General features: G+C 33.9%; 1 protein-coding gene and 1 long non-coding RNA gene across 2 annotated transcripts; both read right to left on the bottom strand.

The window, feature by feature from the left end:
* Window positions 1-2,520: 2,520 nt before the first annotated feature.
* LOC125861802 (uncharacterized) lies at window positions 2,521-6,502 on the bottom strand. Its single transcript, XR_007445988.1, has 3 exons — window positions 6,299-6,502; window positions 6,086-6,202; window positions 2,521-2,958 (listed from the first exon to the last, which is right to left on the bottom strand). It is a non-coding gene; the product is annotated as an uncharacterized LOC125861802 (long non-coding RNA).
* Window positions 6,503-7,193: 691 nt separating this feature from the next.
* Window positions 7,194-9,954, bottom strand: LOC125861794 (uncharacterized). The gene is made up of 2 exons (XM_049541658.1): window positions 9,849-9,954; window positions 7,194-9,668 (listed from the first exon to the last, which is right to left on the bottom strand). Exon 2 carries the CDS (start codon window positions 9,655-9,657, stop codon window positions 7,228-7,230), a length of 2,430 nt encoding a protein of 809 aa, XP_049397615.1. The 5' UTR covers window positions 9,658-9,668; window positions 9,849-9,954; the 3' UTR covers window positions 7,194-7,227.
* Window positions 9,955-14,978: the final 5,024 nt, after the last annotated feature.

Here is a 14,978-nt window from a genome sequence, read left to right as displayed (position 1 = left end):
AAAAGGAGTTTGATCGAACCTAACTCACTTGCTTTTAACCCCTATTTCCACAAATTTTTACCTCGTTTACGCACTCACTATTAATTTTCCTGCAAACAATTCAGAGACCAATATTTTTTTTCTGCGGATGCACTACAAAGTAGTATCTCGTGACCAATATAATGAGAGTATTCTTCAAAATGACAAGTAAAGTGAATATATATATTTAAAATAATGGACAAATAAAAATAAACAAAGTAACTATTTTTGTTGTCCCAATTTATGTGATTTATTTTTATTTTTAATCAGTCTAAAAAAGAATGACACATTTCTATGTTAAGTAACAATTCAACTATAAAATGTCTATTTTACTCTTAATGAAATGATTTACATCCACACAAATTTCTATAATTTATTTTGGACCACAAATTTTAAAAGTCTTTATTTCTTTCTTAAACTCCGTATCAAGTCAAACTACCTTACATAAAATGAGCCAGAGAGAATAATATTTTCTATATATTACGCATCTTTAGATATTTATAATTTCATGGTACATAAAGTCAAAAGTCTCCCTCTCTCTTTCTTGTGTCCTTTTCACACCATTGACTAATGAGTAAACTCTACTCTCTTCGTTTCTATTTATATGTCATCTTTACTTAAAATAAATGTTCTTTAATATTTATTATTTCATAAAATCAATACATAAATAATATTTTTTTTTATTTTATCCTTAAGAGTTATTAGACTTGAAAATATAAATTTGACTAATATAGGAAAACTAAATGATTATTCATGTTCATTGGCTCATTTAATTAATCAAAATAAATTAATTTATCATTTATTAAAACTTGACTTCAAGAGAACACTAAATAAGAGTATAATGGTAAAATTATGCTCCCTCCATCCAACAATAGTTGTCTACTATACTATTTTGGGATGTCCCAATAATACTTGTCCACGATATGAAATAAATGGATAATTTTACACTAAGTTCCTAATTTACCCTTATCATTAATTATAGTTATTTCTCTATTATATTTTTCAAGACATTGTATTTATATAAATTAGGAGGAATTTTAAGTGGAATGAATATATATAAATCCATGTAGGTGTGCCACATAGGCGTCACCACGTAGGATGATAAAAGTGGGGAAATGAGACTTAACAATCTCAAAAGTAAATGTGTCTAAAGTTGGATGTTAGAAAAAAATATATCAAAAAAACTACAACGAAGGACAAATATAACATTTTTCTGTAAGTACTAGATAAGAAATGCCCGTGCTATGCACGGGCCCAACGTAGGGCTATTTATCGATCGGATAATTTCGCTTAATATGCCCTATAAATCAATTTTAAAATTTACTAATCTGCTAGCCAACCAATAATAAATATGTTGGTTCAGTAATGGATTAGCAATTATTGGACGGTTATCAGGCAGCGTAACGGTTAATCTATAATCTCTACGTTACCTTTTTTTTTTATGAACGTACCTTAACAAAAGGATGGCTTTGAGTAAATTGCTGCATACTTTTCATTTACATATCCTCAATGTTTTTCTGAGTTTGCTAACTTGCTCTCCATTATTTAAAGCAAAATTAATAATTATTAAAAAGTAAATAGATTTTTATGGCATTACGCTTTAGCTTTTAGGAGTTAGGACTAACAAAGAAAAAATACATAATTACTTTTATATACTATGGTAAAATATTAAATAAGCCTAATATACATAGACTTAAAATGTAAGTATGTTAACTCTTAACGAGTTAACATTTTACCCAATAAAGAAATTGAAAAATCCACCCTCACACCAATAAGCCGTTAATTACAAAACTTTAATCCGCTCCCCAACCGTTTATTCAATAACTCAATACCAATAAGCCAATTTGTCATTGACTTATCGGTTAGGGTTCAATTTTGAACACATCTAGCCCAATGTGTATGATTTTGAAAGAATAATTATAACTTTTTTCTTTTTTTGTAATTTGATTATCATGAACAAATATTGTCACTATAGAATAAAAATAATGAAATAAGCTAAATAGTATTGTCAAACTATTTTTATAAATATATATATAAAAATTTCAGAAGTATAAATGATATGATAAATACATAATTAAAATTTCTCTTATGCTCAATTGACACAACTTCACTATAAAAAGGTGCAAAATCAAAGATTTAAATTTTTTCATACAAATAGTCTGCATCAATTATTTTACATTTGGTTTGTCATTTCATTTGCAACAATTTAAAAACATATTAAAACATCATCAATTATCTCACAAGATGAGAATTGCACACATTCACGACGAAAGCGCTATATTACACCAAATGACATCACAATTTGAATTCTAAATTTTCTTTTCATTGAAGTTGTCAAAACACTATTTTAAAGCGTCACATTATTAATTTAGAATCGTCAATAGCGCCAAATCACCATAGATTTGAAATTACAATATCAAAAACTCACAAAATTTGGTTGAGCATTTTTTAAGCATGAGCCTAACATATCTTTTCAATTGTTACATGCAAGTAAAAATAGTGCACCAAAAGAACTGTACCTTCAAATCATAATTCTTCCATCTCTTTTCATTTCTATGTATGTTCATAGTTATAGAACAATTAATGGTAAGCGACTTTATTGGAGCACGTGTGTGGTTTGACCCTTGTCCAAAATAGAAGTTTATCATGAAGGCGTCGTAGAAAATTCAACATAACATGAATAAGAGTTAATCAAGGACCAAAAAGTGATTTAGCATCAATTTTGATGTCAAAGGTACTGGTTATTCTAAAATTTATCTTACCACCCTCAAACCTTTCAAAAATATTGCCACCCTCGTGTTGTATCCTCTAAAAATACATAGCTTTTTGGATGATTCACCACACAACATCATGCTGCCTCAAAACTACATGCATGATCTTATTCACCATTGCAAAATGACTCCTCTTGACTGAGTAATGCTGAAAGAACTGTTCCACTGCCTAAAAAAATGAAGAAAAATATAAGTAAGCCAATTCATGAATGATCATATCTCTCACGAAGTAACTAATATAATAGGTTATCTCTTCTTTTGATGAAGTAAAGAAGAATAGGTCTACCTCTAAAATGAAATTAGACACAACTTAATAATTAAAAGGTTAATAGGCCAAATAGTCGGCAAGCCACTATTAAAATAAAAAAATTCAGGTCCCTGCACTTATATAATCTCAATTGCTTCTTTAGACTTATATCTGTAACAGAATGCAATAGATCAATTAATTGGACATTACAGATTTCACAAAAAAGGTCCTTGAAACATAATTCCGTCTCAACATCTACGTAGAAAGACAAACAAACATCACTCTGAAGAACAGAAGTAGGAACATCTCATCTTCAGTAGCAGTAGCTACTGGTTAATTCACACCAAATACAATTCAAAACAAAGAAAAAACTACCTACTAATTTAAGGGAGAAGCTACAGTCAAGTAGGCATGTTACAACAAAGTTTAAAAAGATATTTTAATAAATCCGAAAAAGATTAATGAGTAATAGCACGCTAAGTTTTGGTAGGAGATATCTTTCCAAATTTAAATAAATTTTAGGAGCTTTTACATTCTATAAAGGAGAGCTTATCTTTGTGACTGAAAGTTCTGCTACCATCTTTAGCCATCAGTTTCTTTCACAAGTTTAACTTTCAAGGGTTTACATTACCGCTCTACCAAGAATCAATAAACAAAGAATTTTCATGTCAAAGCTTAAAGTAGAAACAATTTTTCTAATGTTACACACAAAATGATTCATATAAGAGTTTTAAAACTTTCTTATTTGAAGTCTAACGTTTAATCAGATTGTGTCAGTAAAAANAGCACACTAAGTTTCGGTAGGAGATATCTTTCCAAATTTAAATAAATAGGAGCTTTTACATTCTATAAAGGAGAGCTTATCTTTGTGACTGAAAGTTCTGCTACCATCTTTAGCCATCAGTTTCTTTCACAAGTTTAACTTTCAAGGGTTTACATTACCGCTCTACCAAGAATCAATAAACAAAGAATTTTCATGTCAAAGCTTAAAGTAGAAACAATTTTTCTAATGTTACACACAAAATGATTCATATAAGAGTTTTAAAACTTTCTTATTTGAAGTCTAACGTTTAATCAGATTGTGTCAGTAAAAAATCTGGTCCTTTTCTTCAGAGGAAGCACTCTAAACTTATGCTAGTAATCAATCTCTAGCACGGGCCTGACCACTTACAGTGAAGAATATTAATCAGCTAAGGATAGTCCTTGTATATATAGTCTCGCAATCTTAATAGATATCCAACAGAAAACATGAGAAACGTAATCGACAACGGCGTAAGCGAAAGCAGATAAAACCACATGATATTATTTTATAAGCCTGCTAAATTAGGTAAAAATAAGTATCAGACAAAGATCTCCACCAGAAAAGAACAAAAAAAAAAAAAGCCAAAAACTACATGAAAAGAGTTTACTTTTGCTACATATTCGGCTACACTGATTCCCTATGAATATGGCGGTAGTTTACTATTTTCAGTTGCAAGAGGCACACTAAGGAGATCAAATTGGATATGTGATTAATGAGATGGTGCTATACAAGTTCATATTCTTGGAAGAGGATACGCTACAAAGCAAACACTTTCGTCATAAAATATAAGTTTTTGTAGCTGCTCCATGTACTACATATATATAATCTCCATATGAAAAATATTCAACCGATAATAAGCATGAGAAATGTTTTTTTTTGAAGAGGCCAAGGCATGGAACTATCACAGATCAAAGAGTATCAAACTTTTAACAGCCAATACATTCTAAAAGTTCCATTGACTATGATATCCGATTTTATTTTATTTTTGTTAAGATTAGTTGAAAAGTTCTTTTTCGAAGGCTTATCTTACTTTCCTTTCCTTATTTAATATGGTTTTGGAAGTAACACAACTCTACATTTTCATATAGTAACAGATATAACAATAAGTGCACGCACCTATAAAAATAAGAGTTCTCTTCTTTTAGCGTAGCAACAAAACGTAGAAGGAAAAACATTATTTTGCACGTCCACTTCATAGTTAGTGGCGTAATTGCGTCGATAGTAAGCCTCTATTCCATTTTGGAAATACTACGTTCATCCATGATAATAATATTGTAAGAAGAGCTGATATTGGAGGAAATTAATAAACTAAGTTACAACTAAATATTTGCAAGCAGAACTTGTCCAGTTGCGCATTTTGGTCACAACAAATGGCACATGAAAACTTAAAATAGCAGAGTTATGTTTGTATACCATGGTTAGTAGCAAAGATAATTTGTCTGGGTCATGTTTAGAAGCAAAAAGGACATAATTTTAATGTAGGGAAAAGTTCTATAGGAAATTATATTTACTAAACTACATATGTATAATTTTCTGGATAAATAACCAAAGGGTAAGCAATTGGCCAAAATCTCAAGTCTACAACTATGATTTTCGTTGTTTTGTAAGAAAAGTGGAATTGACGTCGATTGTGTTTCTCAATATTGTATTGAAAAGTTGAGTCCATAATTTTTATATTAGAATTAACGAAGTTTCTTTAAATATTTATAGAACAAAAAAATTAAGTTGATGAAGGTCTTTATCGAGCACTTGTAAGGTGAAGATCCTACTACGAAACAGATGGAGTAACCAACCATGAAACAACAACAGATTATATTAATCAAAAACACAAACGAAAAGTGTAGGGTAATTCAAACCCGCAGAAAATAAGAAGATATAAGTGTCCCTTTTCTGATGTAAGCATTAGATCCCACCATAACATAATTCTTTAATTATTTTTCTCTGTTGATTTCGAGGAGAATAAGACCACACATTTGTAAGTCTTACTTATTTGTTTCTTTGTATCACATAAGCACACCTCCTGTTGAGGAGAATGACAAAAGCATTTACTCAAAAGAAGAGGTCTATACAAAAGTTAAAAGGAGTGGGCTGAACAATGTAAACAAAGTAGAATTTTTCTAGCTAAGACATTTTTCCAAACATCGGGTGGACATCAGAAATCTTTCAACAGAAAAATCACATATGCATGCTCCATTAAATTTTAAATCTTGCTACAACTCAAAAATAAAATTAGAAGAATGATCATACCAATTAAGTGATTGTGCTTTTAATCTCCTGGTGTGGTAGGTTGATGAAATCGTTACCAAAAAGCAAAGATTTCCATAATTGAAGTTCTTTGCTTCATGTTAGGACTGAGAGAATTCCCTAAAATTTAAGCGAGACACGATTTAGAATTTAAAAGCCTAATGAAATAAGTAGAGAAAATTTCAAAATTCGAAATAAAAATGATTAAGAACTAACCGATGTGAAAGAATCATCAATTGTAATACAATTTTTGTGCTCTTCTTTGCCTGATGTGGAAGAACCATACAATCTCATTCTCTCTTTTAAATGGAAGAGACAGAGAAAAGAGATAATGGAACGATCTAGAACCGAAAGGAAGTACAAGTATAAATCAGTCCTCTGATATTATTATTATTTTATCCTTGAATAATAATTATATTTACAAGTTTGCCCTTGGTCTTCCCATCCTTCTCATGTCGAATTGGTTCTTGAATATTGCTGAAATTACCATTTTAACATTAGCCATCCATGGCTTGATGATTCTAGAATAGTGGTTAAATTACCATTTTTGCCTTGGTTGTCCTTGGTCTCCACCTTTCTATATAATAGAAATATGGACAAATTTGATCCTTTCCGTTTCTTTAGTTGTTGTTTCTTAGTACGTTTGAAATTTCAACGTAAATTTGGTTTACATCATTATCCCTATATATTAAACTATAAAATTCAACGAGAACTTTAGTATTACTGAAAAGGCATAATACATAAGCATGACCATTAATTTGTCTTTAACGGACAACTATGACCTTTAACTTTGGGTGTGCACAAGTAGACATTTAAACTTGTATAAAATTGAACAAGTAGACATACGTGTCCTACATGATATAATACACGTAGGACGCCACGTAAGACAGTGGCGGAGCCAGGATTTTCGCCAAGGGTGTTCATACTTTTGGACAAGTAAAAAAATAAACCTTGCTAGTCAAATTATAAAGATTGGCTTCAAAATAGTCATACCTCAATATCAAATTAACCAACTATCCAAAATGAAAATTCTTAAAACAGAAACTTACAAAATATCAATGAATAAACTAAGAAAGATGAAGTAGGACAAATATATTGACGGATAGTTTCATATACACCAAAATATGTAAATTGTAAAGTGGTAACTACAATTGCACTCGACGACACTTCATCTCTTGAAATGTTTTCATAATACACTCATTAGAAACATCTTTAAATACTTTTTTCTCTACATAAGGTACTATGCAACCATCTAAGAATTCATCATCCATTCGATTTCGCAAGTCATTCTTGATAATCTTCATTGCCGAAAAAGCTCTTTCAACTGTAGCAGTGGCAACAGGTAGAAGCAAAGCAAACTTCACTAAAAGAAATACGAGAGAATAGGTTAAATGCTTCTTTGTCTCAACCAACTTTCTTGAAAGTTCTCCAAGTCCACCCAAATTGGAGAACCTTTCATCAATATCACGAACATCAATAATGTAATTAACAAGTTGATTCTCAAGAGCTCTCATGTTGGACCCATCAAAATCATCAGGATATAATTCAGCCATTCTCATTATCTTCTTTATGTCAAAACTAGAAAATGAATCAATTGGATTCAAGCAAGATACTCCATTAAGCAAATCACTTGTCACCTCATTGAAACGATCATTAAGTTCTTGTAGTTGCCAATCAATGATTTTATAAAACACATCCACACGATAATGATGCAAAGTAGTACAAATAACTACTTTACGTCGTGATCTCCCAGAATTAGCATATGGATCATCAAAATTGGGTAATGAAATGCCATGCTTGATACAAAATGCTTCTACCTTTTCTTTAAGTGAATCCCATCCAATATTTTTTTTAAAGAGAGGATCCCATTCATTATCTCTTAAAGCTTGCAACCTTCTCTTTGCTACCTTTACAAGAATCATGGCATTTGCAATGTCTTGCTCCTTTTTCTGTAATGAAACATTAAGATCATTTGTGATTCCTAAAACATCTGTCATCAAATGCAACAAGAAAATAGTCTCAAACGTTTGACAACTTCTGAGAAATCCCGATGCGCTTGCTCTTTCTTCCAAAGTACTTGCATTTTCAACAAGAGTATCAAGTACATCAACAATAGAGTCAAAGCTACTAATAAAGTTTCCAAATGACTTGTAGTGAGATCCCCAACGAGTATCACCGGCTTTAACAAGACCAAGTTCTTGATTCAACCCTCTACCCGTTTCTAGTTCACCCATATCCAATGCCATTTGGAGATGCTTTTTTTGAGATTCTCGAAAATTATCCACGCGTTTAAAAGAAGCTCCCAACACATTCAAAATATTTGAAATTAATAATACAAGTTCACCTACTTGAACACACTTTTTAGAAACCGCAACAAGAGTCAATTGAAGTTGATGAGCAAAACAATGAACAGAATGAGCCGATCTACTTTCTTGTCTAATCAACGTTTTAAGACCACCTAGCTCACCTTGCATATTACTTGCCCCATCGTAACATTGCCCACGTACATTAGATAAAGTCAAAGAATGGTGAGCAAGTACATCTACAATTGCTTTCTTTAGAGATAAAGCACTAGTATCTTTAATGTGAACAAGTCCAATAAATGCCTCCATCACAAACCCCATTTTGTCAACATATCTTAGACAAATAGCCATTTGCTCTTTGCGTGACACATCTCTAGATTCATCAACCAATAAAGCAAAGTAGTCACTATTTATATCCTTTATTATTGCCTTAACTGTTTCAATCTTACACGCAGTCACAATATCTTTTTGGATGTCATGAGAAGTCATTTTATTATTTTTTGGAGCTTTTTCTAACACAAAAGGTTTAATTGCATCACATCTAGCAGCTAACCAAGAAAGAACTTCAAGAAAATTACCCTTGTTCAATGACGATTCACTCTCGTCATGACCACGGAATGCAAAACCTTGATCCAAGAGAAGTCTTACCACATCGATTGAAGTGTTTAACCGAATCCGATATTCATGCTTACTTTTATCATCCAACTTGTAAAATGCGGCTTGAATGGATTGTTGTTCTCGCATGAGATCTTCACACTTTCTTTTGGATTGATTATGAACGCTATTCGGTAGACCAATATGTGTAGCAAAGCTATCTTTTCTATGCCAATTTGTAAATCCCTTAGTCGAAAATACATTACCACCACCTTGATTAATGTTTTCTCCTTGAAACAAATAACAAGGTAAACAATAAGCAGCATCCGCACTAATACTGTATTCCAACCAATCACGATATTCATCAAACCATGTATAAACAAAACGACGTGGTGTTCCAAAAAAATTAGTTTGAGGAAACTGATGATTTTGAGGTTGACAAGGACCTTTAATGATATATGCCCTCCTTATCTCATCACGAAGGTTTGGATGATAATTCAAAATTGGAGTTCTTTCAGCCGGATCAGCCTTTAAATCATTTACATCAAATTCTTGTCTTTGGGAAGAGTGAGATGATATTTCTATTTGGTTGACATTTTCATCTCGGCGTAGTTGATTTTGATTTTGAGGCGCCAAACTTGTTTTGGGTACTCTAAAAAAATATTTCTCCAAACTCATTGAACACCAAACTGAAATAGTAGTCAAGTTCAAGTATACCAAACTTATTAAAAAGCATCCACAATACACCAAATAGTTGATCGATACTCAAATAAATAAAGTAGCTTTTAACATAAAAACTAAGATATTCAAGTCTTTCAACACATGATTAGAAAAAACTAAACTAAAGGAAAAAAAGAATTAAGAAATACCTTTTCACACTTCAATGGCGGTTGAGGAAGAAATATACAATGATTAAAGCTTCCAATTTCTTAAAACTTGCAAATATGTATGAAAGTTGAGAAGAGAGAAAGGTAAGAGTAAAGTTGTAAAGGGTTTTTGGGAGAAGAAGAAGTCAAAAAACTAAAAGGAAAAGACAACTATGAATCTTTTTTTTTTTAAATTAAGAAAAGTAAAAAATAGACCTTTTATTTCCTTTTGTTTTTCTTAACTTAAAAAAGGTAACTTTTGTACTTTTTCTTAAGAGAAAAATGGAACAAATATTAAATAAATGAATTGTTCAAGCCTGGGATCAAACCCAGACTGAATTTTGCCTTTTCTAAGAGAACAAATGGAATAATGAGAAAATTTAAAGAAAACGCCAACGCTTGGGCTCGAACCCGAAACGCTGAGGCATCTTTGCACAACCTAAACCGCTGGGCTGTCAACCTTTATTGTGTCAAGGTTGTGCAACAGTTAGTATATATCCAAAAAATTCGATATTTAGTATATATACCCATAAAAATTTTCCGACGAAGGTTGTTCATTTGACCACCCTCGCCATGTCATAGCTCCGCCCCTGACGTAAGACACAAAATTTCCATGTAGGACGAATGTGTTTATTTGTTTAATTTTATACAATTTTAAGTGCCTACTTGTGCACACCCAAAGGTAAAGGTCATAGTTGTCAACTAATGTCAAGTTAAGGGTCATGTTTATGTATTATGACTACTGAAAATGAAAGTATGGGGTGTTATTGGGTAAAAACCGGTCTAAATATTCGACCCATTTGTTCTTGTTATTTTGACTTAACCAAAACAAAAGTTTCATCGAATATAATTCACTTGCTTTTACCTCTTATTTTTGCAATTTTTGACCTTGTTCACACAAGATCTTAGGCATATTTATATGCCTAAGTTATCTATATTGACCCATGAATTGATTAGATTGAGGAATGATCTTTAGTTGTTAACTTGCTTTTTGGTATAACTTGTGATAATTGTGCACTAACACACATGATTAGTTGTTTCAGGAGCACTCGAAGGAATTGGAGTTGGAGTGAAGAAAGAAGGAGCGAAGATGTGCAAGAAAATGGCCAAGGCAAAAACCACCAGTGGTTGGCGCACTGGTTGGCGCGGCGCGCCACTGGTGGTACTTTAGATACCCTCCTCAAGGGGGCTGAGAGGCGCGACGCGCCAAGGAGGGGACATCAGAGTCAAGTGAGAGGTCCGCTGAGAGGCGCGACACGCCCATCTTTTGCCGACTTTTCCAAGTTTTAAACATTAAGTAGGATTCCTAATTTGAGTAGTATTTCTTCCCAACTTTTCCTACTATTATAAATAGATCCTTAGGGCTCCATAATCGTGTTCAACTTTTGATTAGCTGTGTAAGAGCAAGAATTCAAGTTTGTAATATGTTTTAATCCTTTAACTCTTTCTATTTTCAGGAATTTGCATGAACTATTGTTATTTCTTGTTTTCTAATAGCATGAGTGGCTAAACGCCCTAGTTCTGGGGCTGTAGCTACAAATTGATTGTTGACTATTTAAGGTTGTTGAATTAATTTTTTGGTTGTCATTACAAGTTACTTCTATATTTTTGTTTTAGTATTTTATGCTTATGCACCATAAGATAAATTTAGTGTCTAATCTTAAAATCGAGAGAGGAGAGATTAGATAGACCAGAGAATTAGAGAGCTCGGTCCACCCATTAGATTGAGGTGATTAGTGTTCAGGAGTGACACCCAGACGAACACCTTGCTTGGTTATGAAATACAATGAAATCTTAATGCTCGCCAGTTAGTCTATCTATCCCTGCTCAACGATGTAGTTAGATAGCTAACTGGGGTAGGCGACGAGAGGTGTATAACCCGAATCATACTATCAACCCTATAAACTAGTAACTTGACAACTGAAATTAATTCTAAGCCAATAATGGGATACATGATATTTTAGTATATGTTGCAGCCCTGGAATTGCTTTTAACTTGCTTGAAACATTATATCAAAGTTGTTCACAATTAGTTACGTTTAATTAGTGCATAATTATTAGTACATAAACAATAAATCATCAACTCTTGAAAATGTTACTTTCTACTTTTAGTTGTAAAATTAAGTGAATATAAGTTGATCATAAGTCCCTTGGGAACGATAACTCATTTCTTTAAGAATCTATATTACTTGCGCGACCACGTACACTTGCGTGTATATTGGGGAGCAACAAGTTTTTGGCGCCGCTGCCGGGGACTTAGAAATTTATTTATATTCAATCTTCTTAAGTGTACACTTAATATATTCAGATATTATTTACTTGATCTTAGCTTGTGTATTGCGGGTACTTGATTTTCAGGTCTGGCTCGAAAATGAGATCTTGTCGAACCTTACAACGAACCGGAAAGAGTTTTATGCCAGCGCAGAAAAATGAACCAGGGACGCCAAGGAGAATTGAGGTTAGGTATTCCGGGAAACTTTGATGATGATAATCAAGACAATGTGAATAACCCGAAAAACGTGAATAACCTAAGGAACCCAAATAACCAAGGAGTACCGCCGGTTGTTCCCGCAAGACCAGTCTGTGATGTGGCAGTCCCACTCACAGCCAACTTGGCATCCAGTATTAGGAAACCTCCACCGGGAGGTAGATTTGAACTAAAGCAGAGCATGTACAAATCCTCCATACTAATGGGCAATTCACTGGTCTTCCCCATGAGGATCCTCAAGTCCATCTTAGGACTTTCATAGACATCACGAATACATACATCCCAATTGCAGTCTCATCAAACTATGTAAGGTTGACTTTGTTCTCATACTCATTGTTAAGAGTTGCAAGACATTGGTTAGACTCTGAGCCACCAAACTCCATCACCACTTGGGATGATCTAGCAAAGAAGTTCCTGAGTAGATTTTTCCCATTCAAGAAAACCGCGAAATTGAGGTGGGAGATAATAAACTTTGGTCAAAAGCAAGGGGAGGACATATACCAAGCATGGGCACGTTTCAAACAAATGTTGATTGCTTGCCCACACCACATGCAAACCAATGAGGTACTTGCTCACACTTTCTTTGAAGGTTTAGACTATAATGCTCGTTCTCTTCTTAATAGTGCAGCAGGTGGACAAGCCCTAGCCATAACGAGCGAAGAGTTCTTCGCCCTACTTGATAAACTTTCAAAAGGAAACCAAGGGTATGAGGGGGAAATGTCTAGAACCCCCACCCAAAAGGCTGCAGGGATCTTAGATGTAGACCAAGCTACTGCTATAAATGCCAAATTAGATGCAATGCAACATAACATTACATTGCAATTTAAACAAATAGCTCTAAATCAGGCTCCGATAAACATAGTACAACATGCAACAAATTGGTGTGAGGTATGTGACAGTGGAACTCATGAAACCGAGCAATGTAAGGCAAACCCGGATTCCGTAAACTATGTGGGTAATGCACAAAGGGGTGGAGTACAACAAAATTATGGTAATAATTACAACCCTAGTTGGAAGAACCATCCTAACTTCTCATGGGGTGGGAACCAAAATCAAAATCAGGCGCAAGGGGTTAACTAATACCGTTCACAAGGGGCTGGGCAACAATACTACAATTCTAACCAAAGCTCAAATTCTAGTGCACCAAGAGGGGGGATGACCAATGAAGAACTACTCCAAAAGCTCATGAATGAAATAGAGACCAAATTAAATGCTAGAATAAATAAGCATGATGAGAACATTTGAAACATCAAGATGTCCCAAATGAGTTTAGAGAAACAAGTTGCGCAAGTGGCTAATTCCTTGAACTTGCATCCTCTGGGCGGGATTTCCGGTGATATTGAGCAAGATCCAAATTAATTGCATGCGATAAGTGCTAGAAGTGGGCTGCAATTAGAGGAACTAGCTTCAAAGAAAAGAGCACTGAGGTAAGTAACAAAGAAAAGAAGGTGAAAGAGGTAGTAAAAGGCTCCAATGTTGAGGTACCCGTTCCTCAAAAGAAATTACCACCTCTATTTCCACAGAGGCTGAAAAAGCAAAATGAAGATAAATGTTTTGGTAAGTTTCTCTCTCCTTAAACAAGTTCACATTAATCTACCTTTGGTTGACATTTTGCAGGGTATCCCGAAGTATGCTAAATACGTGAAAGATATAGTGGCCCGGAACAGAAGACTCACTGAATATGAAACTGTAACACTTACTGAAGAGTGCAGCTCAAGGATCTAAAATAGACTGCCCAAAAAGTTAAAAAATTCGGGTAGTTTTACTGTGCAGATTACAATTGGGCAAAGTGTTCATGCCCGGGGGTTGTGTGATTTAGGAGCAAGTATAAATTTAATGCCTCTATCTTTGTATCAAAAGCTTAGGTTAGGTAGTCCAAAGCGAACCATTGTTACTCTCCAATTTGTAGATAGATCCATTGCTAGGCCAGAGGGCTTGGTAGAAGATGTGTTAGTGCAAGTAGGTTTATTGATTTTTCTGGTAGATTTTGTAGTCTTAGACTTTGAACCCGATTTTGAAGTTCCATTCATTTTGGGACGGCCTTTCTTAGCCACGGGTAGGGCATTGATTGATGTAGCAGCTGGTCAACTAACCATGAGGGCACATGATAAGGTAGAGGTATTTGATGCTTACCACGATTTAAAATTACCTTCTATTTATGAAATGTTGTCTGCTATTACTGTGGTTGATCGCATAGTAGAATCACAAGTAGTTGTGCCTGAAGATCCTTTAGAAAGAGTGTTAGTGGGTCATGAGATAGAGGGAGACACTGAAGCTCAAGAGATTGAATCATGCTTAAATCTAGCACTAGTACACACTCGTAGGAATCAAGTGGAGTCACTAGATCGCGAGTTGGGGCCCCCACCAAAGCCATCAATAGAAGAAGCCCCTACGTTGGAACTCAAAACTCTGTCAGCTCACCTAAGGTATGCTTACATGGGTACTAATGAAACCTTGCATGTTATACTTTCTGCAGAATTGTCTGACTTACAGGTTGATGCGGCATTGAGGATCTTAAAACGGAAGAGGAAAGCAATTGGATGGCAAATGGCTGATATTCATGGGATTAGTCTGACGCTATGCATGCACTGAATTTACATGGAAGAGGATCACAAACCCCAAGCGCAACATCAACGTTGACTAAAT

This window comes from Solanum stenotomum, chromosome 4 (assembly GCF_019186545.1).
Source record: "Solanum stenotomum isolate F172 chromosome 4, ASM1918654v1, whole genome shotgun sequence".
Classification (NCBI taxonomy): Eukaryota; Viridiplantae; Streptophyta; class Magnoliopsida; order Solanales; family Solanaceae; genus Solanum; species Solanum stenotomum.
The sequence above is the reverse complement of the archived record's forward strand: the minus strand, read 5'-3'. Positions and strand labels throughout refer to the sequence as shown.

Bases quoted from the DNA above. Each gene is read 5' to 3' on its own strand.
- LOC125861794 (XM_049541658.1), bottom strand. From the start codon at position 9,657: ATGAGTTTGGAGAAATATTTTTTTAGAGTACCCAAAACAAGTTTGGCG.